This window comes from Salmo trutta, chromosome 33 (assembly GCF_901001165.1).
Source record: "Salmo trutta chromosome 33, fSalTru1.1, whole genome shotgun sequence".
Classification (NCBI taxonomy): domain Eukaryota; kingdom Metazoa; phylum Chordata; class Actinopteri; order Salmoniformes; family Salmonidae; genus Salmo; species Salmo trutta.
This window is the reverse complement of record NC_042989.1, coordinates 26,125,666-26,142,443: the sequence shown is the minus strand read 5'-3', so window position 1 is coordinate 26,142,443 and position 16,778 is coordinate 26,125,666. Positions and strand designations below refer to the sequence as shown.

Here is a 16,778-nt window from a genome sequence, read left to right as displayed (position 1 = left end):
GGCCGTTGGAAATAAACATTACACAACAAGTTGGAGATTGCAAATTCAACAATGAGTGTTTTGGAAGGAATCAGTGGCTATCTGCAAGCATTGCAAAGCAATCACTAGCCTGCTATTCAGTGGAGTGGGTGTGTGGTCCAAGTCTGGGTTCAAGGGTCTCTTTTCCAAGCTTAAAAGGATAAACATTCAACACCATGGGCAAGTAAAGGTTGAATACATTGGCCATGCTGTCAATCCAGCATGACTTCTGCCGTGTTCAAAACATCAAATTTCAGACTTCAGTGAGTTCAAGACAACTGGGAACTCTGAAAAAAAACAAGCTCAGACTGGGAAAATACGTTTTGAACGGTCATCCAACTCAAAACCATCTTTCTAGTGCTCCGACCTAAAGATCACTAACGTCATGATTCAACCTTGTTTTTTTCCGAGTTCCCAGTTGTCTTGAAAGCACCATAAATCCAGAGACTGCCATACATCCAGAGACTTTGATGACAAAGTTTGATGACAAAATGTTCTCACAAAATGTTCTCACCGCGACACCACATTCCTGTTCAACTTGACACAGCACAACAAGGTGAGTCCAAAAATGTATTGTATGCTGCTGCATAAGTTATGTAATATGCCAGGGAGATATGTATACTGTAGCTAAGAAAGTAATACTAAGTGTATGTTGTGTAGTAAGCTGTTAGTAGCCCATGTGCCTCACCCTAATAAATTTGTCACTGTCCCCTTCCTTTGAAAAAGAAGAGCCGCACACTCTATGAGCTCAGATGCAATTATTTAATAATATAATAATTTAATAATATAATATAATTTAATAATACCCTGATGAAGACAGCTTGTCTGTCGAAATGTTGGTTATTAGGTTATTCAATTATTGCATCTGAGCTCCTAGAGTGTGCGGCTCTCCTTTACTTTTTCAAGTGTTCTACAGTGGTTCCTCCTTTAAAAGTTGTGTCATACTGCGGCACACCTTGCGTGCTGCTGCAGCATTCTCTGGCACGTCATTTAATTCTCAGCCAATTTTTCTGTTACTGCAAGTTATTGCTAGTTTGACCACCAGAGGGCATCTTTGAGAAGCATTTGATAGTATTCCGTATTGGCATTACCAGAGATTTTAAAAACTTTTTTGTAATAACATAGTACAGTATATGGGATTGATTTGAAGGAATTTGGCTTAATTAATTTGATTAATATTATGGTGTTTCTATTCAGAGAAAAACGAAACCCTCAGGGTTTCCATTAGGATGGAATGGAAAATATGGCTACAGGATTGGAGGATTCCAATTGTTTGCCTTCGTTAGACAACTTTGTTCCAATATTTCTGTAAATCAGTGATATTTATTCCCATAGTAATTCGTTATGGATCCATAACTAAGTCAACATGTGCATTTTGAAAGAATATTTTTTGTATCATTATTTTATTAACAAAATGTGTTTATTTGTTTATTAGGCTACTGTGCAGTTTACAATACATACTGTAGTAAACATGGGAAAGTGCCTAATTCCTTTCATAAGGGAGAGCAGGGCATGTCTGTACTACAGAATGCAGGGCACACGGGAGACCGGTGTTATTTCATAGTTGTGATGTCTTCACTGTTATTCTACAATGTAGAAAATAGTAAGAATAAAGACAAGTCCTGGAATGAGTAGGTGTCCAAACTTTTGACTGCTACTTGCTTAATTAATTTGATTAATATTATGGTGTTTCTATTCCATGAAAAATGAAAAACCCTCTGGGTTTCCGTTAGGATGGAACAGAAAATATGGCGCTGTACAACGTGACGCTCATAACTTCAGTGTTGTCAGATTGTCAGTTTGTAAATTCAGACTGTTTGCTCTCGGAGCGCACACTGGATGTTCAGGCCGAGGAGTAGGGTTGATTTGATCGTTCTGGCCTTACAACGGCAGTCAAGCACCCAAGCTAACGTTGGCTAGCTACTTCAAGACACAAATGAGACCACTCTGACCATTTTACACACCCTAGCAGAGCTGGTAAGGCAGTTTTAGTGTTAACCAGAGTTTTGGTGACTGTAACTGTTTATATTCAACTAGTGTTGAGCGCTCATAAATGAACTATTCTGCGCTCTGGTACACTCAGACGAGAGTGCTCTGAAATCGGTGTACAGTAGATAGCCAGAGCGAACTTACGAAAGCCCTGGAATGTCCATTGAGAACACACAATGACTATACCATTTAGCTAAGCTAAGAATGATGGGAATAATCAAGTCAATAAACGTTGGGTCGTTAGATAGCCTATAGTTAAAATACTGTCAAGTTTGATATATATAACTAGTAACGTTAGGTAGCTAGCTAACATACCGGTACATACTGCTGTAATGATATGCTATGTGGTTCGTAAGGACAGCGTAGCTAACAAATTGTCAGCCAACATAACATGTAAGGTAACTTATTTGAAAATAATTACTTTATTACATTGAGTAGCAAGCGACCCCTTGGTCGTTAGGGCATATCTGGTCTGTGATAGGAGGGGGGGGTTCAGACCTAGCTCAGCTATTAGACTTCTTTAGTAAAGGTTGAATAGTCTATTGTTCAGCTATTAGCCCCCCTCCCCAACTTGCAACAAATTGTTGTTGTTCCCATCTCGTTCCTTTCCCTCTTCCACGCGTCATCATTCTGCGCCTGAGTGGCTCGCTTGTGAGCTTGCTGGCATGATATGGTAGCATTTTCTGTTGTGCGTCAAGAATTCTGCATACAGTAGCAAGTTTGTTGGAAGGTGTGGTTATTCACAGGCAAATTGTTATATGCTATGGAGGTACATTTGTGTCTTTTCAATCAAAAATAATTGTTCTGAAAGTAACCTTTTTCCGACACAAAGGAAGTCATAGCGGACACCTACGAAGAAGGACTGTGTGATGATGGCATCTCAGGTAAGCAGCACTGGGCGTTCTTCCGTCCAACTTTTACATAGCTAGTTGTCAGCTCCGACTAAAAAGTGTCGGTTCATAACATTCTACTATATTACATACATACATACCGTAGAATGATAAATCATGCCGTTATTATTCTCAATCTAACCAAAAGTATTTAGCTACAAACACCTGTTCTCGCCATTTTCAGTTGAATTAATCAAACTTTCTTTCATGGCAACTCATAAGCAGGCCATGTCCTATTTGTTTCATAGTCGATATATAATCATATTTCATGACAGTGAAACGGTTAGCTTTTTTTACAGAAGGATGAAAGAAAACAATATGTCTGTAAGGGAATGCTATTCTGATATGTCAGATGAAGAGTTAGACCAGAAAGTCAGCGCCATTAAGGCAGGGATGCCCCATGCGGGCTTTAGAATGGTCAAAGGAAGTCTCAGAGCAATTGGCCATCATGTACAATGGCGAAGAGTTAGGGAGTCTTTGCAGCGTGTAGATGGTGCAGGTATCATTGCATATTTCCCATCACCTAATGAACAACCACAATACCAGTCTGCTGTTAAGCTTTCAGTGCTGTATTGACATATCCTGAAAATGACATCTGCTGCTTTAGATTGATATCTCAGTTATTGTTTTCATATCTACAAAAAATAAGCTATTTTCCTTACTTCTAGGGTGCGAACTGATCAAGGGGTCAAAAATGTAGATGTTGCCAGATGTTCACTGTCCGTGGAACAGGCCGTGGAAGCTTTATTGCTGGCAAAAGTGTCCATAACCAGAGGTTATTAAACTGTTCTGTGTTCTTTTTCTCTCTTCCTCTCTGCCTGTCTTGTTGTACATGGAACCTGTCTCACATGCATTAATTAAAAATCCTTAAGATGTCAGCTGCTAATTTTCAGATTTACACCAGATAAACACAGCCATTTTCACTGGACTATCTGTTGCTATCTGTTGCTGCCAAGTCATGATTTCCCTGGGGGTTAGCCTTGCAATAACCAAGTGGTGAGACACATGGCCCTCTATATTGAAATGTTTCAGGTACACTCCGATAGGTCTCTGCGTCACATACAGTATCTTCTATTGACATTATCTTCCATTGTTTGTCCTCATGTGTCTGTTTTTCAGCATTAAGTAATTTGTAGCCACATAGTGTGGACACCATGTGGCCTCTCCCCTTTCCCCCTTCTCCCTAAATCCTCTAGGTTATATCAGCTGTTTTGGTGAACCCTTCCCACATCTGAACTGCCTGACACAGAGGGCACAGCATGATCATAGGTGAGAGGCCACTTGGTCGGGTCAACAGGAAGTATTATTAACCTGTTAGGGCTAGGGGGCAGTATTTACACGGCCTGGGAGTGCATTCTGACGAAGAACACCAAAGGTAATAACATTTTTCTTATAGTAAATCTGACTTTGGTGAGTGCTAAACTTGCTGGGTGTCTAAATAGCTAGTCCTGTGATGCCGGGCTATCTACTTAGAATATTGCAAAATGTGCTTTCACCAAAAAGCTATTTTAAAATTGGACATATCGAGTGCATAGAGGAGTTCTGTATCTATAATTCTTAAAATAATTGTTATGCTTTTTGTGAACGTTTATCGTGAGTAATTTAGTAAATTGTTAGTAAATTCACCGGAAGTTTGCGGGGGGTATGCTAGTTCTGAACGTCACATGCTAATGTAAAAAGCTGGTTTTTGATATAAATATGAACTTGATTGAACAGACATGCATGTATTGTATAACATAATGTCCTAGGTGTGTCATCTGATGAAGATCATCAAAGGTTAGTGCTGCATTTAGCTGTCTTCTGGGTTTTTGTGACATTATATGCTAGCTTGAAAAATGGGTGTCTGATTATTTATGGCTGTGTACTCTGCTGACATAATCTAATGTTTTGCTTTCGTTGTAAAGCCTTTTTGAAATCGGACAGTGTGGTTAGATTAACGAGACTCAAGTCTTTAAAATGCTGTAAAATAGTCATATGTTTGAGAAATTGAAGTAATAGCATTTCTAAGGTATTTGAATAACGCGCTACAGGATTCCACTGGCTGTTACGTAGGTGGGACGATTTCGTCCCGCCGACCCTAGAGAGGTTAAAGAGATGCTTCACATTGAAATACAGATAGAGATGAATAGTCCCAGAGTTAATGATCCAAGGTCAGTTTTGCATTTCACCTCCTGATGATTATGATGACTGACCGTGTTAGAATAAAAAAAGGCTTAATCATGCTCTCTCTCTATCCATCTGTCTCTCGTCTGCAGGTATATTTAGATGTGAGAGTGGAAGCCAGTCCCGTCATTGCCACCTCACCCGCTCTTAAAACCTCTCTAGGGTAGGGGGCAGTATTTTCACAGCCGGATGAAAAACGTACCCAAATTAAACGGCCTACTACCTGGGCCCAGGAACTAGAATATGCATATTATTAGTAGATTTGGACAGAAAACACTCTGAAGTTTCTAAAACTGTTTGAATGATGTCTGTGAGTATAACAGACCTCATATGGCAGGCAAAAACCTGAGAAAAATCTTACCAGGAAGTGAGAATTCTGGCGCTTGTAGTCCTTTCAAGTCATTGCCTATTGAACACACAGTGACTTAGGGTTCATTTTGCACTTCCTAAGGCTTCCACTAGATGTCAACAGTCTTTAGAAAGTTGTTTGAGGCATCTATGATGAACAGAGAGCGAACAAGAAGGTGGGGAAGTTGGTGACCCAGGGAAGGACATCAGTTCATTGGCGCACATTCACGTGAGAGGTAGCTGTGTTCCAAAACGTTTTTCAAGACAATGGAATCGTCCGGTTGGAATATTATTGAAGTTCTAAGTGATAAAGGCCCCAAAGATTGATGCTATACAACGTTTGACATGTTTGAACGAACGTAAATATAACTTTTTTTACTTTTCGTCGTGACATTTTCCGCGCGCTTCCTACACTTGGAGTAGCTAACTGAACGCGCTAACAACAAGGAGCTATTTGGACATAAATTAAGGACTTTTTCGAACAAAGCAACATTTATTGTGGACCTGGGATTCCTGGAAGTGCCTTCTGATGAAGATCATCAAAGGTAAGTGAATATTTCTAATGCTATTTAATATTTTAGATGACTCCAAAATGGCGGGTATCTGTATTGCCTAGTGTATTTTTCTGAGCGCAGTACTCAGATTATTGCAAAGTGTGCTTTCCTCTTGAAGCTTTTTTGAAATCTGTCACTGGCGCGCATTCATAGCCATTTTCCAAGCAACTAGATGCATCACAAATACCCTTTATGCGTTAGCATAAAGGAGATGTTCATCTATAATTCTTTGAATGACAGTTTAATATTTTATCAACGTATATGACGAGTATTTTTGTAAATTATTGTGCTGATTCACTGGTAGTATTGGAGGCAAAATATTTTCTGAACGTCACGCGCCAATGTAAAATGCTGTTTTTGGATATAAATATGAACTTGATCGAATAAGAGGTTAAATGATGTTTCTGTAACTATGCAATAGACTAATGTGTAATCATTGATGTCCCAGGAGCAGGAGTGGTAAACACTGTTGAAGTGTATAATTGTAATACATACATGCAGACACATCATCATTCAAAGAATGGACTTTGATTTGACTGAAAAATAATGTCTCAGAGATTCATACCTGAACCACACCTTTATTTGCCAAGGAAGAGTAATAACTACAGTACATGTATATAGGACTTGCATCCTTGGCACAACAAAGTTATTATATTCTACTCTATCCATAGGCTTCATTAATGCCATTCAGACTTGAAGTTGATACAACAACTATGAGGTTCATAGATTGGTATGAATATTAGTTCAGAACCTAACGTTTTAGGCTCCATACACAGATCGGCTACACCTGTAGCTAGTTACACATCCATAGGCATACGGTTATTTTTTATCCTCCACTACACAATAAGCAAGTAAATAGTTAGCTAGCTATGTTACTTCAGCTGCATTGCAAGGCAAGTGTACACATTTGTACATTTCTCAGGAGTCCCTAAAACATTAAACAACACAAATTACAAATTAATTCTCATGTCATAACACTAGCTAGCTAGCTAGCTAATGTTAGCTAATCAGATAACTTTCTAAATAGCGATTTTCGTAAATTAACTTTATGACAAAAAAATATGCACAAACGTTTATCTCTACATTAACTAACATATTCCTCTCAATTGTAAATTTTTTGTTTGACTCATTATGACGTTATAGCTACTTACATTTGGTTCCACCGTAATGTTTTTTCAGCCATCTTCAAATTCGTCATTGGAACCACTCGATATGATTGGTCATATAAAAACTTTGGGACTAAAATGCATAATGAGTGCTCTCTCTCCCCCCCTTGTGGTGGTCTGGAGTAATGAAGTCGTGACGCTGGGTACCTCTAAGTCCCGCGGCGTAAGCTCGCAACTTTTAAAGGAGGAACCACTGTACTCCGCTAGCCAGCACCTCGCCTACTGTTGGTGGTGCACATGTAGCCTATTGCCTGTTTTAGAGAAATGTAATCATCGAATATTGTAAGAGCTTTCATTGTCTGCTTATATGCCCCCTTCATTTATCCTACAGTTCTGACTTGGTACACAGGGAGAATACTGTAAGAACGGCCCATGTTCTGAATTCTGTCACTGTACATAACAAATAGTTATATTGACTACGTCCATCCTAGCTCGCTTATTAACGTCTTAATCGACATTACGGATTCCCCTCATGCCATAATTTGTACATCACAATTGTCAGTAGAAACCACATTTGTTTAAACAAGTCAGCCATATCAGCTATTTTTTTTAAAGGCAGTAAATGAATGAACTATTTTGCTGCCAGACAAGGCTCCGCTGAGTTTGACCCACAAAGATTTAGTCGCTAAAATCACCACTGCATATCACCCCTTGTTACTGTTGCCAAGCCAATCAAGGCCCTGATTGGTGAACCACTCATAGCTTTGCCTGTTGGCAAAGTTTCAACTGACATATTTGACATTCATCATCATCTTTACAGTAATTATTATTCAACAGTGCTTACCTGGGATTTGAACTGACAACCTTTTGGTCCACAGTACACCAATTTTTCTGCTACACCACCATCTACATGTCATGTATCAGTAAATCTTACTGCCACGTATTGGTTAATTTGACTATTCTCATCTTTGACTTACTTATTGCAGCAATTTAAGGGCTTGCAGAATATTTATCTAATGTTGCTGGGGCATTAAACATGTTTTATTTTATTTAACCAGGCAAGTCAGTTAAGAACAAATTCTTATTTACAATGCTGGCCTACTAGGGAACAGTGGGTTAACTACCTTGTTCAGGGGCAGAATGACAGATTTTTACCTTGTCGGCTCGGGGATTTGACCCAGTAACATTTCTGTAACTGGCACAATGCTTTAACCACTAGGCTACCTGCCACCCCAGTTAATGATGTTAATGATACTCCTGAATCACTATGATCAATAAAAGTTTTTCTTGAGTGTACTTTTAACAGAGCTATTGCTTACAGCCTTACACCTATTAAGTCTACAAAAGTGCCTAGGGAGGTAGGGTTTCTTCTGGACAGGACAGGACCTAACTAGACTGGCCCAATAAGCACATATCCTAGGGTGCTTGTCATTGGTGCTGATGGCCTGGGTTTGAGACGCACTAGCGGAGTTGTCACCAATCATTTTTTTCTTTTTTATATACAGTACCGTTCAAAAGTTTGGGGTCACTTAGAAATGTCCTTGTTTTTGAAAGAAAAGCACATTTTTGGTTTATTAAAATAACATCAAATTGATTAGATATACAGTGAAGACATTGTTAATGTAAATAACTTGTAGCTGGAAACGGCTGATTTTTTATGGAATATCTACATAGGCGTACAGAGGCCCATTGTCAGCAACCATCACTACTATGTTCCAATGGCACATTGTGTTAGCTAATCCAAGTTTATCATTTTAAAAGGCTAATTGATCATTAGAAAACCCTTTTGCAATTATGTTAGCACAGCTGAAAACTGTTGTCCTGATTAAAGAAACAATAAAACTGACCTTCTTTAGACTAGTTGAGTATCTGGAGCATCAGCATTTGTGGGTTTGATTACAGGGTCAAAATGGCCAGAAACAAAGAACTTTCTTCTGAAACTCATCAGTCTATTCTTGTTCTGAGAAATTAAGGCTATTCCACGCGAGAAATTGCCAAGAAACTGAAGATCTCGTACAACGCTGTGTACTACTCCCTTCACAGAACAGCGCAAACTGACTCTAACCAGAATAGAACGAGTGGGGGGCCCTGGTGCACAACTGCGCAAGAGGACAAGTACATTAGAGTGTCTAATTTGAGAAACAGACGCCTCACTGGAAGTCCTCAACTGGCAGCTTCAATAAAAAGTACCTCTACATCAATAGTGAAGAGGCGACTCCGGGATGCTGGCCTTCTAGGCAGAGTTGCAAAGAAAAAGACTGGACAAAAAAAATAAAAGATTAAGATGGGAATAAGAACACAGACACTGGACAGGCCGCCCCCAGGTGGTAAGGGTAGGTAACAACACATCCGCCACTCTGATCCTCAACACAGGGGCCCCTCAAGGGTGTGTGCTCAGTCCCCTCCTGTACTCCCTGTTCACTCATGACTGCACGGCCAGGCACGACTCCAACACCATCATTAAGTTTGCCGATGACACAACAGTGGTAGGCCTGATCACGACAACGATGAGACAGCCTATAGGGAGGAGGTCAGAGACCTGACCGTGTGGTACCAGGACAACAACCTCTCCCTCAATGTGATCAAGACAAAGGAGATGATTGTAGACTACAGGAATAAGAAGACCGAGAATGCGCACATTCTCATCGATGGCGCTGTAGTGGAGCAGGTTGAGAGCTTCAAGTTCCGTGTCCACATCACCAACAAACTAACATGGTCCAAGCACACCATGGGTCAACCATGGGTCCTAAGATCCTCAAAAGGTTCTACAGCTGCACCATCAAGAGCATCCTGACTGGTATGGCAACTGCTCTGCCTCCAACCACAAGGCATTACAGAGGGTAGTGCATATGGCCCAGTACATCACTGGGGCCAAGCTTCCTGCCACCCAGGACCTCTACATTTTTTTTTATTAACTAGGCAAGTCAGTCAAGAACACATTCTTTTTTACAATGACAGCCTACCCAGCCGGCACTGGGCCAATTGTGCACCGCCTTATGTGACTCCAAATCACAGCTGGATGTGATGCAGCCTGGATTCAAACCAGGTACTGCAGCAATGCCTCTTGCACTGAGATGCAGTGTCTTAGACCACTGCACCACTCAGGAGCTCTATATCAGGCAGTGTCAGAGGAAGGCCCTAAAAATGTTCAAAGACTCCAGCCACCCTAGTCATAGACTGTTCGCTCTGCTACCGCACGGTAAGTGGTACCGGAGCGCCAAGTCTAGGTCCAAGAGGCTTCTAACCAGCTTCTACCCCCAAGCCATAAGACCCCTGAACATCTAATCAAATGGCTACCCAGACTATTTGCATTGCCCCCCCCCCCCTCTTTTACACCGCTGCTACTCTCTGTTGTTATCATCTATGCATAGTCACTTTAATAACTCTACCTATATGTACATATTACCTCAACTAACTGGTGCCCCCACACATTGACTCTGTACCGGTACCCACCTATATATAGTCTAGCTATTGCTATTTTACTGCTGCTCTTTAATTACTTGTTACTTTTATTTCTTATTCTTATCCATATTTTTTAAACTGCATTGTTGGTTAGGGGCTCTTAAGTAAGCATTTCACTGTAAGGTCTGTATTCCCTGTTGTATTCGGCGCATGTGACAAATACAATTTGATTTGATTTGATTTGTTAAACGTACACTCAAGAAAAACTATTTTATGGATCATACTGATTCAGGAGTATCATTAAAGCAGGTTAACATGCCCACCAACATTAGACAATTATACAGAAAGCCCTTGCTGAAATAAGTCAATCAAATCAATGATGAGAAACGTCAGATGCTCTCATATCTGACATGGTGTTGTAGCAGGAAGATCAGAATACAGTGAACCAAGTGTTTGTGAGTTCAAATCCCAGGAGAGGACATTTTGAATAATAATAATTGTATAAATGAACATTCACAATGTAATCATCTGTGTCAAAAATGTAAGTTGAAAATACTATGTTAAAAGCACTGTGTGTGAGTATCTCTAACCTTGCCAACAGACAAAGAACTATGAATGAATCACTGGTTCACCAACCGGGAACACTAACAAGGTGTGATGTGTAATGAACTGTTTCATTTTGGGAGAACGTTTCTTTGGGACCATCAGGCGACGTCCTGATAACTGATATACAAAACTGTTCCTGCAATGTTCCCATGAAACATGTCTAGGACATTGCATTCTGAGAACATGGTAACCATGTTCTGGGTAAGTTCTATTTGACATTAAGGGAATGGTCTCTTGGAAACATTCCTTGCACATCACAATAACATTAGTTAATGACCTAATGAGACTTAAGAGAACGTTCTCTAAAGTTGTGGGAACGTTTGTTATTAGCTGGGGAGGCAGCAGATTTCCTTGTGCTGAGCTGTAGGTTGTAATATCATTTTCCCTTGATAAAAGAGGAATGCTGTAGCCTTTAAGTTACACAATGAAACATGAGACCATTTTCATGTTCTTAGCCAGAGTACAAGCTCACTGTGTCAGAGTGTGTGAGAGGCGAGTGAGGTAAGCTGAGAGAGAGAGAGAGAGAGAGAGAGAGAGAGAGAGAGAGAGAGAGAGAGAGAGAGAGAGAGAGAGAGAGAGTGCAGAAAGAGAGCATCCTTGGCTGAAGCACACACACATACACACTAATGTGTGTTCAGTTGTTCACAGCCTGGGGCTTGGATCTCCTAGCAGTGCCAAGACAGGCCAAGAATAACACAGTGCAAGGATCAGGAACTTGGAGTGCGTTTCCATGTTGGTTTAATGGGCTAGTAATTTTGTGGCGCGGGGGGAGACGGGAAGCAGATGGAGCCGTCATTAAAAACAATGAGCAGCATCTGCCTGGCCTGTTCACCTCGGCCCAGGCCCCAGCCAAGACAGACCAGCCTGAACAGACCAGCCTGAACAAAACCTTTCAAAACCAGAGCTCAGAGTCCACCCCGCACCCCCGCCGTAAGAGCACTCCAACCGCTTGGGGGCTCCATGGACCCACTCCAACACATGTTCCTCAGGAGGGGACTGTGTGTTTGTGTGTTGAGTGTATGTGTGAGAGAGGAAGAAGAGAGAAAGACAGTGAGAAAAGGTGTGTGTATGTGCATGTGTGCGTGTGTGTATGTGTGTGTATGGAGGCGGAGGGTTTGGCTTGTTCTCCCTGTCACAGGCAAGAATACCCCTCCTGTCAGCTGTGCAGTGTTTCATGCTCATCTGACTCCAGACTTTTTATATTACTGTTCTGCTCTGCCTCAGCCACTGGCTGTCATCCCAGCTAAGTCACATTAGCAGATAAGAGTGGGTGGAGAGACACCAAATACCATATGCATTAGAGATATTAATCAACATGAACTAATGGGAAGGTCTCAGCAATATTAGAAAAACACACATGAATGGTGCTTTCCTCACGACGACACATTAAAACACACATTACTAATACTCCAACGTTTCCTTTGGTGCACATCCAGGGGAACGAAACAGAAGAGCGGATGCAAACATATGGGATTGACTGCTGCTTTCTAAAGCCGTGTTCCAGAACACTCAACTCTAAAAGCCAGCTTACTTGCAAAGATCCATTCTGACTATTTTTCCCACGAGTGCTGAAATGACTGGGATGTTTAGACGACTTTTTGACTGGGGAACATGTAGCCAGCATATATGACAGGTTACTGGCTTAAAATAGACATAATTCACACTATAATTTACAATGTACAGTAAAATAGAGTGACCACAGACTATGGCTTTTTATTCAAAGCGTTCTCTGATTTTATTTGATCCTGGGGGAAAAATACGGGGTTTGATTGAACTGCACCCTCAGATTAGCAGCATCCTCTCTATTGTTCCCCACTAGTCTACCACAGGTCACAACATGACAACATTGGTTTTAATGACATTAATGGGCAGTTGAAACTCTCCAACCCTTTTCTGAGGGCAATTTAAAAACACTGACCCTAGTAATGGGATGAACGTCATCAACATTGTGCTCAGAAAACATGTTTTATCAGCCCGGTCCACCACCTCAATCTGCCTTAAATCCTATAATGAAATAGGCAGGAGTAGGGTCTAGAGTTCAAGTCCTTCATGAATATTCTGACAAAGCCTTGGCTTTAATCCCATAGTGAGAGAGGGGAGAGAGAGAGAGAGAGAGAGAGAGAGAGAGAGAGAGAGAGAGAGGGAGGGGTGCCTCTGCCACAAGAGAGGGAAAACCATCTCAATACCATCGTTTCCTCGTTTCCTCAAAATACTATGTAGACAGTTGCACATCATCATTTTCTCTCAAATACCAATCTTATGAGAGAATAAAATATGGCTGCCAAGTAGTGCTGGTACAACATGGAAATACTAATGCCATTCCTCAGCAGGTGGATCAATTCAGATAACTGCTTACTAATGAGCCATGACCTGTTCATACTCTGTACAGCAGAGTTACTAACTAACTAAACGTAGATCAGTATAATGGAACAACCGACGTAGTGTTCCTACCTTGGGGTCCATACTGGTTTGCCTGGGATCCCTGGGGTCCATAGGGGCCACTGGAACCACCATGGGGGTAGGGCCCCATCCCTGCGTACATCTGTCCCCCAGGACCAGGAGAGGAGTGAGGGGACAAGGAGGGCCCCGACTGAGGTGGTGGTGCAAACTGGGAGCCAGACTGGTTTCTCTGCATGTTGGACATAAAGCCTGGAACACAGAGAGAAAGAGAGGAGACTGTAAACACACTGTGCTAATGATTTCTGCTGCCTATGCATACACACACACACACACACACACACACACACACACACACACGCAGGTAAATATCCACTCTTTATGCAGGAGATGAACCCATCTGCTCTCTCCTAACCTCCCTCTAATGCTGCAACTGAAAAAACCAGACAAACATGATGGTTGTCTCCTTTGAAGGACGAACACGGATGTTCAGTTGTACAGGGGTGATTCTGACAATACTATAATCCTCTATAATGTCTTCAGGTCCTGTTATTCGAAGATAGACATCAGATTGCTAGTATGGCAAGCTGGCAGTGCATTATGTGTAAGTAAGGCCATATGTTCTTATACACTGTATTTAGACAGGACTGGGTGACATGGAGGCCAGGGGGATCAACTAATGCAGACACACACACACACACACAAAATCGACTGCGCTTTCTGCTTTTGTGTGTGTATGTGTGTGTAATGTGCGTGTGTATGTGTGATATGTGTGTGTGTGTACATGTGTGCAGAAAATGCACATACACTGTACTTGGGGGAATAAAACAGTGATTTAACCATGACTGCTGTGTAATTTTAAGCTGTTCCAGGAACCATGAGCTCTCAATTCATGAAAAAGGCTCTCAGCTCGGCTTCCCTCCACCATTCAAATTGACATTTGAAGGGATCCTCACAGGGCTTCACTGCAACCCATTTCATTACAGTCTAGACCTGAGAGTGAAGCCAGAGAAAAGGTCTCCAATCTGCCTCGAATGGTAAAGGTCACTGGCACTGTAGCCAATCAGAAGAGATAGAGGCCTTCTCCTCTCTAATATTCTGGATTGCCTTTAAATGGATCGGCTGTGCTGGGCTCGGCTCACGCACGCACGCACGCACGCAACCACACACACACACACGCACGCACGCACACACACACACACACATACACGCACACACACACATACACACACGCACAGATCCACTACACTGAGATGCTATACAGGGATACAGTCCAGCTCTTTACTGAGTGGGGTTATTAAGGCAGGCCAGAGATGGAAACAACATTTGTCTCTCTCCATGTCGGCGTATTCTGCTGAGAGAGCAAGAGAGCGTGTGAGGAGGCTGTGGAAGGGAGAGAGGCCTGAAAGTGCTTGGGCTGTGAACATGGGTTTAAGGGGAACATTATTGTAATGTTTAACTTCCATTATCGTAAAGGATTCTGAAAACACTGTAATACTGCATTCTAAATTGCCTGGAAAATGGATGGAGAGAGGCACATTGTGCAGACAGTTGCTAAAAGCAAATAACGCATTCAAGGATTTTTTCCCTCCGCACTCCCTCCTCTCCCCAGCCAAGCAGGCAGGCAGCGAATCAGAGAGGCAGGCTGGCAGAGAAAGTAGAGGCTTTTAGCTGGACAACAACAACAGACAGAGGTGGATAGAGAGAGAGCGGAGGGAGAAAAGGGACATTCAGCGGGATTTATAGAAATGAGAGATGCTCTTAGGAGCAGGCACTTGAACCATGGGATTTAATCACATATTCTAAACAGTATTATGTTAACCACTGTGCTTGCTGGGCCACATGGAGCACAGCAGTACATTTATTTAAATGTTATGTTTTATGTAAAATAAGTGTAACAGCTTTGCATTGCTCCCTCCTTTCTCTCTCTCTCTCTCTCTCTCTCTCTCTCTCTCTCTCAGATGTTAACTGGTCCTTGGTGAGCTGTAGAGGAGCATGGAACTACTCATCATCCTGTTTTTAAACACACCTACAGGGACAATGTTGTTTTTCACTGGGTGGTTCTATGGTAGTAATCACTAAGATTGAATGTCATTTGCCCCATTTAAGAGATGAACTTTTCCCCTGAACTCATTACAACTCATGGCCGTTGTAGAAAGATGTTCAGTGGAAGCCTTAATCAGCGACCATTCATTGTACGTAATACACAGTATCTCGACAGCCTCTGCTATCACAGCAATAACTAACGCTGCATATGAGAAATAATCACCTCTGTAAGTCGTAAGTGGATCCACTTTAAAGACTCCATACCTCATTTAGAACATAGGGTTTACTGATTGCCAGATCATAACAGTTAAGGTTTAACCACTGTTTCCTTGACCTGAGCTGACCACTAATCCAGTAATAAATCACCTCTCCACCAGCCCCTCCCTGGGAACCTGCTGGTGGGGTGTTTGTTCGGTACCTACTGAGCAATCAGCCCATTATACATCATTAATTGGATCAGAACATGCATGGTGGGAACAGGAGGGGCAATGGGAACTGTGTAGAATATACGTTTAGCCTGACATGACCCCCCTCTAAGGAGTGTGTGTGTGTCCGTGTGTGTGTGTGTGTGTGTGTGTGTGTGTGTGTGTGTGTGTGTGTGTGTGTGTGTACACCTCCCAGTACACAATGCCAACCCCTGTAACTGGTAATAGCCCAGGTATAGAACACCCTGTACCTCTGGACATGATGTCACATCCTGCCTTTGTCCCACAGTGGGAAACAATGCCAGCATTACTGAGAAGGAGGCTAATGCCTTCTCACACACACACTCTACACACACTCTACACACACACACACATAGACTCCACACACACACACACACACACACACACACACACACACACACACACACACACACACACACACACACACACACGCTGAGAAGCTTAACTGTTACTAGCTGTCCCCAGGCTCATCCGCTACGGCTCCACTCAGCACAGATCTACAGCTTTGCTCAACAAACAGGTGGGCATTAATCTGCAATTACCACACAATACACAAGAACACACACATATACAAGCAAGCACACACACACACATACGTATGTACGCACCCACACACACACACACACACACACACACACACACACACACACGTACACACTTACTTAGTGGTCAGACTTACCCCTTTCCTGAGGCATGGGGGACTGGGTCAAGGGGGGGTGGGGAACATCCAACATGCTGCCAGTAGTCTGGGGGGCCATCTGGGAACCTGTGGTAAAACAGAGGAGGACCGAATACAGTGAGCCCCATACTATC

The 16,778-nt window shown here is 42.1% G+C and overlaps 1 protein-coding gene across 1 annotated transcript in view; it reads right to left on the bottom strand.

Annotated features, from left to right (window-relative positions):
- LOC115172096 (AT-rich interactive domain-containing protein 1B) overlaps positions 1–16,778 on the bottom strand; it is an 84,082-nt gene that overhangs the window by 50,992 nt on the left and 16,312 nt on the right. The window contains exons 3-4 of the mRNA XM_029729280.1: positions 16,645–16,731; positions 13,528–13,725 (exon numbers count right to left, since the gene is read on the bottom strand). Of these exons, the coding sequence (XP_029585140.1) occupies positions 13,528–13,725; positions 16,645–16,731 (285 nt within the window). The remainder of the gene's footprint in view (positions 1–13,527; positions 13,726–16,644; positions 16,732–16,778) is intronic.